Below are 12525 nucleotides of genomic sequence, written 5' to 3'. Positions count from 1 at the left end.
AATCTGTTATAGAGGCTGGGTGATGAGGGGATTGAGGGCAGGCCAGCGGAGAAAGACCTGAGGACATTGGGGGATGAAATATGACCCAACAATGTTGGTCATAGCCCACAAAACCAATCTCCTGCTGGGTAGCATCAAAATCAGTATGGCCAGAAGGCTGAGGAAGGGGATTATTCCCCTCTATTCCACTCTGGTGAGACCCCACCTGGAGTGCTGTGTTCAGCTCTATGGTTCCCAGCATAAGAAAGATGTGGACCTCTTAGAGCAGGGTCAGTGGAGGCCACAAGATGATCAGGGGCTGCAGCACCTCTCCTTTGAGAACATACTGAGAGAGACGGGTTTTTTATACTAGAGAAGGGAAGGCTCCAAGGGGACATTATAGTGCAGCCTTCCAGTATTTAAAGGGAACCTGCAGGAAAGATGGAGTGGGACTCTTTACCAGGCAGTAGTGTGATAGGATGAGGGTAACAGTTTTAAACAGAAAGAAGGTAGATTCAGACTAGATATTAGGAAAAAAAAATTCTTTACTGTGAGGGTGGTGAGGCACTGGCACAGTTTGCTCAGAGCAGCTGTGGATGCCCCGTTGTTGGAAGTGTTCAAGGCCAGGTTGGATGGGGCTTGGAGCAATCTGGTCCAGTGAGAGGTGTCCCTGCCCATGGCAAGGGGATTGGAACTAGATGATCTTTAAGGTCTATTCCAACAAAATGTTTTAAGATTTCCTCATGAAAGATAAACATTTAGAACAAACCTGAAGTCAGACAACTATTTAGACAGCATTACGGTCCACATGTGCACAAGTGCTTACTATTACTTTCCAATCTACTATTTTGAACACAGTCATTTAAGCCTCAAAGTAATGTTTTGCCCTTTCTTACAAATAGTTGCTTAATTCCATGATTCACATTAATTGTATTTAGCCTTATAGAAAGAAGAATGTGATCCTTCCTTTGTTAACCAGCATGTCTATTGCTTTGGTAGAAGGGGATTGTTCTACTGCAAAAAGCATAGGCCATATAAGTAACCTAAAAAGAGCTTTTACCCCAAAACGTAACTTCACTAGAGAAAGACTATGTTTAACAATCATTTTTGCTTCCATTTAAATTGGAAGCTTGCTGCTTCCACCTCAAACATATCAATAAACTACAAGCTTAACTGCTTTTCCAAATTTATCAGTCCCATATTAAAAACCCCAATCAAACAAAAAACCTTCCTCTACATGGAAATCTCTTCTTGTCTGTACCCTTTAGGCTGAAATAACTGCCTTAACACACCACTACTACTTAATGTATCACACATTTAATAGCACTTTAAGGCCCTGGCATACAAAAAAAATTGTTTCTTACCTTCCATCGTGTTTGTAAGCATGCTGGCTATACTCATTGCTCTTTGCCTTGCACTAGGGTCTGTAAGGTAGTCCATAGGAACATGGTAAGAACTAGACCGTCTCTTTCTTAAGTCAGTTTCTGTAGTAGTGCCCTGAAAATAAAACAATAGCATTGCAAATTGATGGTTCATTTAAAAACACCATAAGTTATTGTAGAAATACACTGTTTTAAAACACTGCTGTCCACACCATGCTCCATTTAAGCTGTGGCTTTGCAATAGACCTATGCCTAATTTTGTATAGAACAAATAGTCAAACACTGCATTGGAATTGTCCCTAAAGAACATGTTTTTAAGTATTTTGCTGGAACAGGGCTGAGACATTAAAACAGATTTTAGACTATAAACAGTTTTTAGACTACAAAATTTTTCACAATGCTTGTCAATGAGGTCTGCCATAAATATCTTTCTAATTAGGCAGTGAAGTCTTTTTCTAAACATGAAAATGCACAGCTCACACAGCTAGCAGTAAAAGAATAAAGAGCAAGTCCATTTTAAGATAACTCTTAATTTAGAATAATCAATTTCCTAGCATATTTTTCAAACAAAAAGAAGAAAAAATATTTAGTAATGTTGAAGCAACAAAAAACCAACAGAAAAATTAACTGTTATGGGAACGCTATCACAATTCATGTAAGTTGTACTATCAGGGTTACATCAAAAGTTTCTTGTATGGTCAGCAGTAAGTTGAATACTCATGTAATATATTCCATTAAGTAAATATGCTTAATATAAACATATATAAAATAAACACATAATTATATATTATATTAAATATATAACAAATTTATTATATTTTACATGTGATTAATTAATATAATTTTATTCCATTTTTATATCCTTTGACATACAGGACCTTCCAGTTAAGTCTAAGAATAATGAATCAACAGGTGTAAGACTACACAGACTAAAATTATGCTATTCTGTTAATTCCTAGTAAATTAGCATATATTTCCAAATATTTAGTCAATGATAGCTAGACAATTTCAGTTTCTCATTTAGCTACTAACTGGAATATATGCAAGGAGCATTCACAGCTTGGCCAAAAAGGTAATCATTGCCAAGTGACTAAATTTGGTAAAAACAGTGGCTAATCCCACAGGGAGAGAATATCATGCCTGAGCTATGGCAGACTTCCTTACATTGCTAGCAGTGGCTGCTTTATCAATCATCACCTCTGGCAGGAGCTGTCCAGTAGGTGACATCAGAGCTGGTGGCCCACCGACTAAAGACACTACTCCATTGCAGTCCACGGTGCTGTGCATCTTCCCATTTGCTGGAAGTGCAGGTACTGTTCTGGATGACCTACTGGCCTGACTAATGTTGCTGTTGCGCCGTTCACCATGTCTACGAGGAACAAAGAGAGAATCTCTTCTGCTCTCATTGTCTTCAAAAGTGCTGTGCTCATCATCAGCAAAGTCATTTTCTGATCCTACATCCTTTGCTCGACCTCTGAAGCTGAAAAGACTTGTTCTGCTGTTCCGCCTTGGGGAGAACAGGGAGCCACGAATGCTCAGCAAAGACTGTAGGCAAATAAAAACAATTATTATTGGATGAAAATCCTTTGAAATACAACATTTTCCATACAGAGTAAAAATCCACAATGTCATAAAGGGTAAGGTCATCTACAAAGAAATGAACTGGTACAGTACCCCCCTAATACACTCCCTTTTGGGTAGTAAACAAAAAGCACATAAGTGACAGACAAAGACTAGTTATTTTACTTCTTCAGATATATGGAATCAATTGGCTTAATTAGAGTAAAAGAAACTGCTTTACAGATTTGTTTTCTCTGCTATTCTGCCTTTTTTATTATAGTTATAACTGTTCATAAACTGAGTAAATGTATCTAGACATTGTTTACCCCAGGTTGACATTAGTCTGACAGGCTGGGCAAATAAAATTCTAAGCAAATTTCCTGTCACTCAGTCTGCACACAGAGGTATCTCCCAAATACTGCCTAGTTTAAGAAACATACATATCTTTTTAGATACTAGCCAAGTAGGCCATAATAAGTTTTTTATGTCTTTTTCAAAGTCTTAGCTATCCTGAATATGCAAGATATGCCTGTAATTTTGTATGAACAGCCTTGCTAATCTTTACCAGTTTACTCGTGAGTAAATGCTCTGCTATGCGAGGATCAGAATAAAAATAATGCTCTAATCTTATAAATAATTATACATGTTCTTAATTTTAATTCATATCAGTAATTGCTTTGACTTGTTGATTAGCATTAGCACTTGATTTCACCAAGTCCTCTATGAACAGCAGAGATGATACATTAGAAAGCAGTGCCTTTGTTTCTCTTCAGCAACTTCTCTTTGTGGACCTGAGCCCCATTGTTCTAGTACTGCACAATGCAGAACAAAAAGGCACTCTGCAAAGAACTTATCATCTAAGTGTAACACAACAGATGGATACAAAAAGAGAGGGAATACAAGGAGGCAAAATTGATGAGTATGATAAACAGTCGTCTTAGCTCACCTGAAGTCACTTCCCTGTCAAGCTTTCTGTAGGCAGCATGGTAAAAGAGAGTTTTAAAGAGGGATTTGAGGAAAGCAATGAAGTGTTCTGTGAAAACTCATGGGAGCTTCTTCCAAGCATGAGGGGCAGCATACCAGAAAGAGCTCAAAGAAACTAGTTTGAAAATTTAATAGGAGGTTATGGATGCTGGGATGGGTCAGTCAAAGCTGGGACTTGACTTGTTTACTGTAAGTAGACAAGGTGAGTTGGGAGGAACTTGAGGTACAAAATTTTAATGGTATTAAAAAAATTTCTTTGGGTAAATATGTTTACTAGCAGAGTAGATAAAAGCAATGGGATAGGTTAGTGCTCTTTGCAACAACATTCTTGATTAATGCAGCAGTAATTGGGATATGGAAAGAGGTCCAAGTTAGACATGATTCACAGCTGTGGGTCCAGAACAGAGTTAAAAAAAAAAAAGAAGAAAGAGAGAGAAAGGAAGAAAAGAACTAGCAAAAGTACTTGTGGAAATCCCTTAGAAAACTGTTAAAGGGGTAAAAGGATCTTCTTAAGCATAACTAAACCAGGAAAATTGAGAAGAGACAAAATCATGAATGTAAGGAAGAACAAGCCCTCAAGAGGAATAAAATGGTCATTTACATTGAAAGAAAATGAAATGTCAAGGAAAAAGTAAAAGATGAGATGTAAAACTGAGCTTTCTCTAGGAAAGTGTTAGTAAAAACTAGTGAGAGGAACTTCTGTTCAGTGGTTAGAATCCAGAGTGAAAAGGAACTATGGCTGGAAAACCAGAGGGGAGGGGATTTCTAGACTGTCATAGTCAAACAGCCGTAAATGAACTTGGGAGACGAAAAGGTTAGAAGAGCAAGTTGTATGAGGAATGCTTAATTTCTCACAAGATGGATGAACCGAGCTGCAGCTGAATAAGGCTGCAGTCTGAATGAAGACACAGGCAAGAATATGCACCTAAGGGATCAGATGGGTCTTCAACACAAAGTTGAAGTCAACTGATACGGGTGTGAAAGTTTGTATAAGAAACAGAATGAATCATGAACTAACTAAGCTCAGCAATGAAGTCTTACAGAGATTAGTTACACAGTTAACAACATAAAATGGTGGCAGACCAAGGAAGTGAGATGGGGGAAAGGATGCAGTATTGTTGAGAAAGGAAGGACATTAGGAAGTGAGTGGAAGGAGTGGCAGAAATAGAAAGCTGGAAACATTATATTCCCACCACAATCTGATCTAAGAAGGCTAATCCTTAATAAGAAAACATTGGATGAAGAGGTCTGAGCTTCTTTGAGAATGGGAGCTGGAGAAAATGATACATGAACAGAATATGAATGCCCATGATCTATTAAGGGATGAAACAGGCTTTCCAGAGACAGTAATAGAAGAAGATTAAAAAAGACAGGAATGAGTTCAGTAATAATGACTACGAAGAGGGAGAAAGCAAATCACAAAGACCAGGGAGAATTGAGAAGGTGGGGATAAAAGGAAGAGGCATATTTAGACACAAAAAGAGCCAGAAAAAGGAAAGACTATATGAAAAGGACCTTTGAAAACTGTAGAAGGGATAACATAACAAAACTATCAAAGGAAATAAATGTCGGGATGGGAGATGCAGATGGCACTCTGAATCATTGGTGTTTCAATGTAAGAGAACACATGCAATGACACATTGCCACACATATTTCTACCTTCTTTAAGATAACACAATTAATGGTCTCACATCAATTAATTTTCAAATTTCACATGAACATTTAAGTAATTTCCATTGAGCTTTTTGCATCCTAAATTTTAGTACTTTTCTCACTTAAAACCCTATATTTCCTTGTGTGTGTGCACCATATTTTAAAGCCACTGCTCATGCTGAACACATCCAATCTGATGAGGAGATAGGTCGATTTTCATTAAGAAACTTGAAATACAGCTCATGTTAATTAATAAACAAAATTTTGCTTTTTCACACATAAATTTAGAATAAAACGAAAATATCTCAAATTCTTACATTTTCGTATCTGGCTGCAAGTTTTAACTTGGTCATACTTTGAATTAAGATGCTAATGAATCTGTGGTATCTTGCAAGCATTAACCAAACTACTTTACAGGGCTTTCTTTATATGAGGAGTAGACAACAAAGGTGTTTAAGAGGTAATAATACCATGGTACCTGGTGTGGGGATGAGAATCTCTTTTCGTATGTCAGTCTATTTCCCTCAATGGAAAATCGGAAACCTTTCTTTTTGATGCTGTCCTCTGATCCAGATTTGTGAAATTCTTCCCCATCCTTCTCCTCGCCTTCGGACTGTTCTTTTTGTTTTTTTTTCTTTCTTCTATTTCTTCTCTCTTTAGCACTCTTTGAGCTCAGTTTTGATGCCTCAGAAGAACTTTCGGAGAATCCACCTATTCCACCTACTCCACTATAATCTCTCGAATCAGCTGCTGCAGCTGCTGCTGCCGCCTATACATACAAGCACATATGCAATTTATAACATTTATACACACATACTACTACTTTAAATTTATTGCCATTCTTTAAAAAAATACTATTTTAAAATAAAAGCAATGATTCCACTTCAGTGAACCCAGAATATCGTAAGAAATGTAATTTGTGAAATATCACAAGAACTGTAATTTTGCCACTGCTCCATAAATTAGGAGTTAGAGCAACACAAGGGGAAACTGTGCTGTCAGATAAACAGGTTAACAAGCATCTGTTTTAGATTAGAGCAACATGTTGCAATGAATTTTTCATCTGAAATACTATGTAGAAATAAGGAATCAAGGCTCAAACAACTGGTAAAATGCCTGTTAACAGGAAACAATACTTTCTTAAAACATTTTGATGGATTTTGAATACTCCCTAGTCTATTAAAGATCTTATGTGACATTGACATCTCAGTTTTGCAAATCATAATCAGAGATTTGAGTTAAACTGAAGACTGTTAGATACCTGTTGCTGTTTGATTTTCAAAACATGTGGAGCATTTTATTAACTTTTATTTACAAGCTGTGGAAAGTAAAAACTCAAACCTAAACAAAAAAACCCAAACAGAGAGCAACTAACCAATTAAATACTCTGATTGCGGACCTTAGTCATGTGCTTATATGGAAGACATATTTCAACTTCTGCTGTCTGTGGCCAAATGCCAAGCAGACATTATCAATTATCCTATTAAAGATTTGAGAGCCTTCAAAAATGCAAAGTAATTTCAAAGCAATATGTAATCATTACATCTGTGCCACAGGAGTGTTTTCTTCAGTTTCTCCACTTTCTCCAGTTTTCTTTAAAATGGGAACACTATGGCTTTCTGCTGTGAGAGATGGGAAGGGAGTAGAAAAATCCAAATATTGCTGAAGTAAAATATGTCTCCTAAAGCACCTACTATAGTTTTGATTCTGTTACTTATTTAAACAGAATTACTGTTGGGTTTTTTTCCCCACATGTCCATTGCAGACAATCACAGAACGGCTGAGGTTGGAAGGAAACCTCTGGAGGTCATTGTGTCCAACTCCTCAGTACAGACAGGGTCACCTAAAACAGGCTGTCCAAGGACCATATCCAGATGGCTTTTGGTTATATCCACAAGCACTCTGGGCAACTTGGTTCAAGTGCTTAGTTAAAAAGTCGACTTCCATCTCCAATTTGAAAATCCAGTGTTTTAGCTTGTTGGTTATCATTTTTGGCACAAATTAACAGCTTCACTCGAGCCAGCAGAAACAATGCAATGGGAAACATTAAAGATTGTTTGCAATATGAAGGCATTTATGAGACAAAGTAAAACATTGTTGGGAGAGTAAAAGTATTCTCATATGTGGACATAAAGCATCCAGTCACAGTCATGAATGGAAAAAGAGATATTACTTTATAGGGATACCTGAGCTTCTTCCTGTTGCTTTTTCAGTTGTTCCAACATTTGCTGAAATTCTGCTTCTTTTTGTTCTGCTTCTTCCATGGTTGCTTGATTCTGTTCTTCATAGGCCATGGCAACCACAGCCAGGATTAAGTTGATCAGGTAGAAAGAACCAAGGAAAATGACCAAAACAAAAAATATCATGTATGTTTTCCCAGCAGCACGCAGAGTCTGGAGAAAAAGAGATAATACATATTTTAGCAGACTTTAAACACTGTTACATAATATGGTAGCCTCTGTGTTATATAAATATAAGATTGCTTTGTGCTAGCATAAGATTATTTAGTTACCTTTCCCATACAGAAATAATATTATATCCTGGACACATATGCAAAAATCTGAGTTTTGTATCTATTTCCAAGGTAAATCAGATTCTGAATACTTCAGAACTCATACCAATCTACACATTTATGTTACAGCCTTTAAATTTAACAGTAGTGGGGCCAGTAATCAGCATCTTACCTTCTTGTCTCATCAGTCCCAAACTACAGTACCACAAAGACAGTGCAGTACACAAAATGTCACAGTGGACAGAATTACTGTCCTTCACATTAAGGACACACTGTGTAGATCAGGGACAAGATGTAACCTTTTCAAACAGAACATCTTTGTACTAGGCTGCAAATCAATTCAACTAGCATTTATTTACAGCACGTTTGCGTAAGAAACTTTAACAACTTAAGTTCATTTTCTCATTTAGGAAAACAAACAATGTCTAACCACCTTCATAAAATAGCAGCTATTCCTTATTATGTATTTAAGTAGCACATGGGAACCTGTATCATGAATAAGGGCCTATTGTTCAAGGCAATAGCTTACATGTATGAAATTAAAGATGATTTCTGTTCCAAAGGGCTTAGGTACATGTGAATGAAAATAACTATGCAATTATTATGTAATAATGGTATTGGTGATGGTGCTGTTTATTTTAAGAAGTCCTCACCAGCTGGTAGAGATTCTCCCAAAAGTCCTGAGTCATCAATCGAAACAGTGACAAGAATGCCCAACTGAATGTATCAAAGCTTGTGTAGCCATAGTTGGGGTTTCTACCAGCTTTCACACATATATATCCTTCTGGACATTGACTACAAAAGAAGAGGAAATGCTATTTTTAGCAACTACTCTATATTATGATACACTGTAGTAAAACAAAATTGTTCAGGAGTACTAGTTGCTAACAAAACTATGAACAAGTAAAATTTTATTCCACATAGCTAAGATAAAAATATATATCTTACTGTTTTTCAATTTCTAATTCCACTTCCTAATTTCCTAATTCCATTTCCTGGTATTTCAATGCTTTAATAATATAACTAGCATTACTCTACCCTTCCCCACAATTTGTCATAAGAACACATCTCCAGCAGGACAAGAGAAGAACACCAAGAAGCATGGCTGATGAAACAGCTGGCAGCAACACTTCTGCACACAGCATTCATGTGGTTACCTTTACAAAACCAGTCTAAGGCGCTGGTGCAAGTGCCTGTGTAAAAAATCACATAAATGGCTGTATTTAGGTAAAGCTTCAAATGCAAAACATTGGTAATTTGCAACTCTGCTGTACAGTTGATATTGAAGTTGACCATCTGAGCTATTCTAAGCAGCTAATTATTTTTCCTTGATGCATGATGAAAAATAATCATTTTCTTACCCTGCATCTGAGCTATTGCCACACAGCAGTGCATCACTTTGTCCTTCCAAGAAGTAAAAATGACCTGATTTAAAAAGAAAAAAATAAAAAGGGGATGAGAAACATAACATTTATGCCCAATGGAAATGGAGCAGTTATATAGACATTATACACTTATGTACATTTGAAAGAAATTAGCAGAGCTAACAAATTTTTTAACTTCAATATATAATGGTTAGTAATGAAAAAAGCATGGGAAATACTGTTTTAACAGGAAAATTACTTTCTATAGAGTCTTAAAGTTGGTCTTTCTTTAGAAAATGGAAAGGTAATTGTACAGTTAATTCTCAGCAACCTAACCAAATTAATAATATGGGTGAAATACAAATTGTATATGTCAACAAATGGAAAAATAGCAGGAAAAGAAGGCAAAGTATAAAGGGCAATTCTCTGCTTTTGTTACTGCATGTTGATATAGAAAATTTAGTATTATTAATTTATAATTTTTCATTACATATTATTTTATCCAAATATTCCTTGAAAAATACTGACATTTTGCAGCATGAAAACACAACACAACACACTCAAGAAATTGCTAACTGATCTTGATTTGAGCAGCTGGGGGAGAAACCAAGCTTTTACTGGCCATTGCACAAAATTACTACACAAAATTCTAGAGCAGAGGAATGGACTTGAAGTATCTATACGTATTTTTTAACTGGATAACTATTAAAATGAAGTAAAATATAATTTAAAGAGATGGAAGTCTCAAAAGCCCCCAGCACGTACTTTTATTTTCTGTGTTCTGCTTCACAGCCGAAAGGCAAAGACAATTTGCCATCAATGCCTAGTTTGGGATTCTTATGGCAAAATGGGAATCTCCAGTGGAGATTTTTGGGTCAGGTGGCATATTAAGCTAAAGTTGCCAGAATTAGGTATGTTCTGGCTGTTCCCAGGAAGCAGATGGTTCCGTGAGATTCAGTGCCAGCTGGCACAGACTAACTTAGCTGGCAGCAACTGACTGAGGGCTGATGCTAAAGGGACAAGCAGGGAACAGGGAATTGCAACCAGTTCCTCTTGACTGCTTCTTCTCTGTCACCACCTGTATACGACAGAGGCAGCATAAAATCTGCTTGTTTAAAAGAGAGAGATTAGATGTATAATTTATACATCAGCAATCTACTCTCAGGTATCAGATAAGAAATCAGTGGATTTTCTGACATTCTGGTGATCACATGGTCAGACCCTCTAAGAGATATAACCCCTGCTTAAAAAGTTCAAGAAGTTTAAAGATGCAAATAGGCTCGAAGTGGGACTTTCAAAATTGTCTCTGGGCCTAATTCACATTCTTATGTGGCACAGCTCCTCCTCTGGAAAGCAGAGGAGACAGTCAAACCATCCAGTCAGCTCAACTCTAAGCCCACTATTTCGGAAAACACTTAAATAAGACCTTTTTTAATACAAAAATTATAAAGTAATAAAAATAGTCAATATGAGTTTGCAAAAAATATGCCATATATAAAACTACTCCTGTCTCCTGCCAACTTAATAACAGGACAATATTCATGTGTACAAGTTGTACATGACAATTCCATATGTAAATAAAGGAGATGTGTTCTGGCTGGAAATATCACAAAATACTTGAAAAAAAATCCCAGAGAGCAGTCACAAGCGACCCAGTGTCAATTCTTAAGGGCATCTCTCTGAAGATCCTCCAGGGATCTGTGTTAGACACAGTTTTCATAACAAGTTTCATTACCAACTCAAGACACCAAACAATAGAAAATGCATCAAGTATTCTAAAGACAACAAGCTAGAGGAGAAGATAACTGAAATTTAGAATGACCTTTGGAAGCGGACAAGTTGGTCCAAAAGCAATTAGATTTATTCCAAAAGAGACAAGTGGAAAATGCTACACTTGACAAGGCAAAATCAAATAAGTAAATGCAAAACAGACAAGATGTAGCCACAGCCACCACAGCAGAAAAAGATGGAGTGACTGTCAGAGTTGACTGTGAGTCAACAATACAGTGCTGACATAAAACTGAGGTACTTTTGAAACGTATTAGTAGGAATGTTGCATATGTGGCACATGATGTAAAGTTACAAACTAGAATTGTTAGAGGAGTAAGTACCCAATTTGAGCATCCCTTAAAAAAACCCAACCAAGCAAATCCCATAACTGAAAAAAAAACAAAACAAAAAAACCCAGAAAAAACAGCAACAAGAAAAAAAATCCCAGACTAACTGGAAAAAAGAAAGTGAAAAAAGGTATAGAAAATGAAAACCAGAAAACAGAATTGCTTGGCTTGGAAAAGACAAGAAATAAAGAAGGAAAGTTTAAACATCATAAAGGCTAATATACAGTAGTCTATGATTTTCTTATTTCTAATTTCACAGGAGAAGTAGTAACATATTCAATTTGGAATTAGGAGAATGTAGGTCAGATATCTAGGAAAAAAATTTTATTTGTGTGAAATAGTACCAGAAACAATGAAAGGGAAATGGAATGGAATCTGTTCCTCAGATTGGTTTTAAGACTAGTTTATCATTCAAAATTTCTCCATGACACATGCATACTACAAGTATGCTGAGACGATAAGTATATTAAAAGATTATCAGGCAATGATACCAGGATCCAAAAGTATTTAGTTCTTAAACTGAGGTTTCCTAACTTTCAGTGACATAGTCCTCAGTTACACTTATAGACTTTACAAAAACCTATGATTATGCTAAATTATGAAGATAAAACACTAAATACAATAAATAAAGAGGCTAAAAAGATAAATAGGAGAGACTGACACTACCATTATAAAAGACAAAATAACAATTTACTACAGATATATTCAGAGTTGTTCTATCTGAATTTTAAAACTATTTTTGCTACTACAGTAGTGGCATTAACTACCTAATATGATGAAAATATTGCATTATAAGGTACAAAGGAGACTCAAATTCTCATTTCTTGATTTTCCAAAGATACAAAACAAGTTAAAAGGCAGAAATTTGGAATCTAGTTCTTGTTTTGCAAAAATCAGAAGCATGGGATAAATCACCAATATTGTGATAAAGGCACATCTGTGCTGTGCGAGGGAGTGTGATGCAGAGACTCCAA

General features: G+C 36.2%; 1 protein-coding gene across 5 annotated transcripts in view; it reads right to left on the bottom strand.

The window, feature by feature from the left end:
- Positions 1–12525, bottom strand: part of LOC139674813 (sodium channel protein type 2 subunit alpha) — a 76361-nt gene that overhangs the window by 32888 nt on the left and 30948 nt on the right. For 3 of the 5 annotated variants that reach the window (XM_071561599.1, XM_071561603.1, XM_071561602.1), the window contains exons 8-13: positions 9432–9495; positions 8724–8865; positions 7745–7951; positions 6037–6327; positions 2526–2906; positions 1344–1476 (exon numbers count right to left, since the gene is read on the bottom strand). In XM_071561599.1, coding sequence (XP_071417700.1) covers positions 1344–1476; positions 2526–2906; positions 6037–6327; positions 7745–7951; positions 8724–8865; positions 9432–9495 — 1218 coding nt within the window. The remainder of the gene's footprint in view (positions 1–1343; positions 1477–2525; positions 2907–6036; positions 6328–7744; positions 7952–8723; positions 8866–9431; positions 9496–12525) is intronic. The other 2 variants (XM_071561605.1, XM_071561604.1) reach the window with 1 other exon arrangement.

Source organism: Pithys albifrons, chromosome 8 (assembly GCF_047495875.1).
Source record: "Pithys albifrons albifrons isolate INPA30051 chromosome 8, PitAlb_v1, whole genome shotgun sequence".
Taxonomy (NCBI): domain Eukaryota; kingdom Metazoa; phylum Chordata; class Aves; order Passeriformes; family Thamnophilidae; genus Pithys; species Pithys albifrons.
The sequence above is the reverse complement of the archived record's forward strand: the minus strand, read 5'-3'. Positions and strand labels throughout refer to the sequence as shown.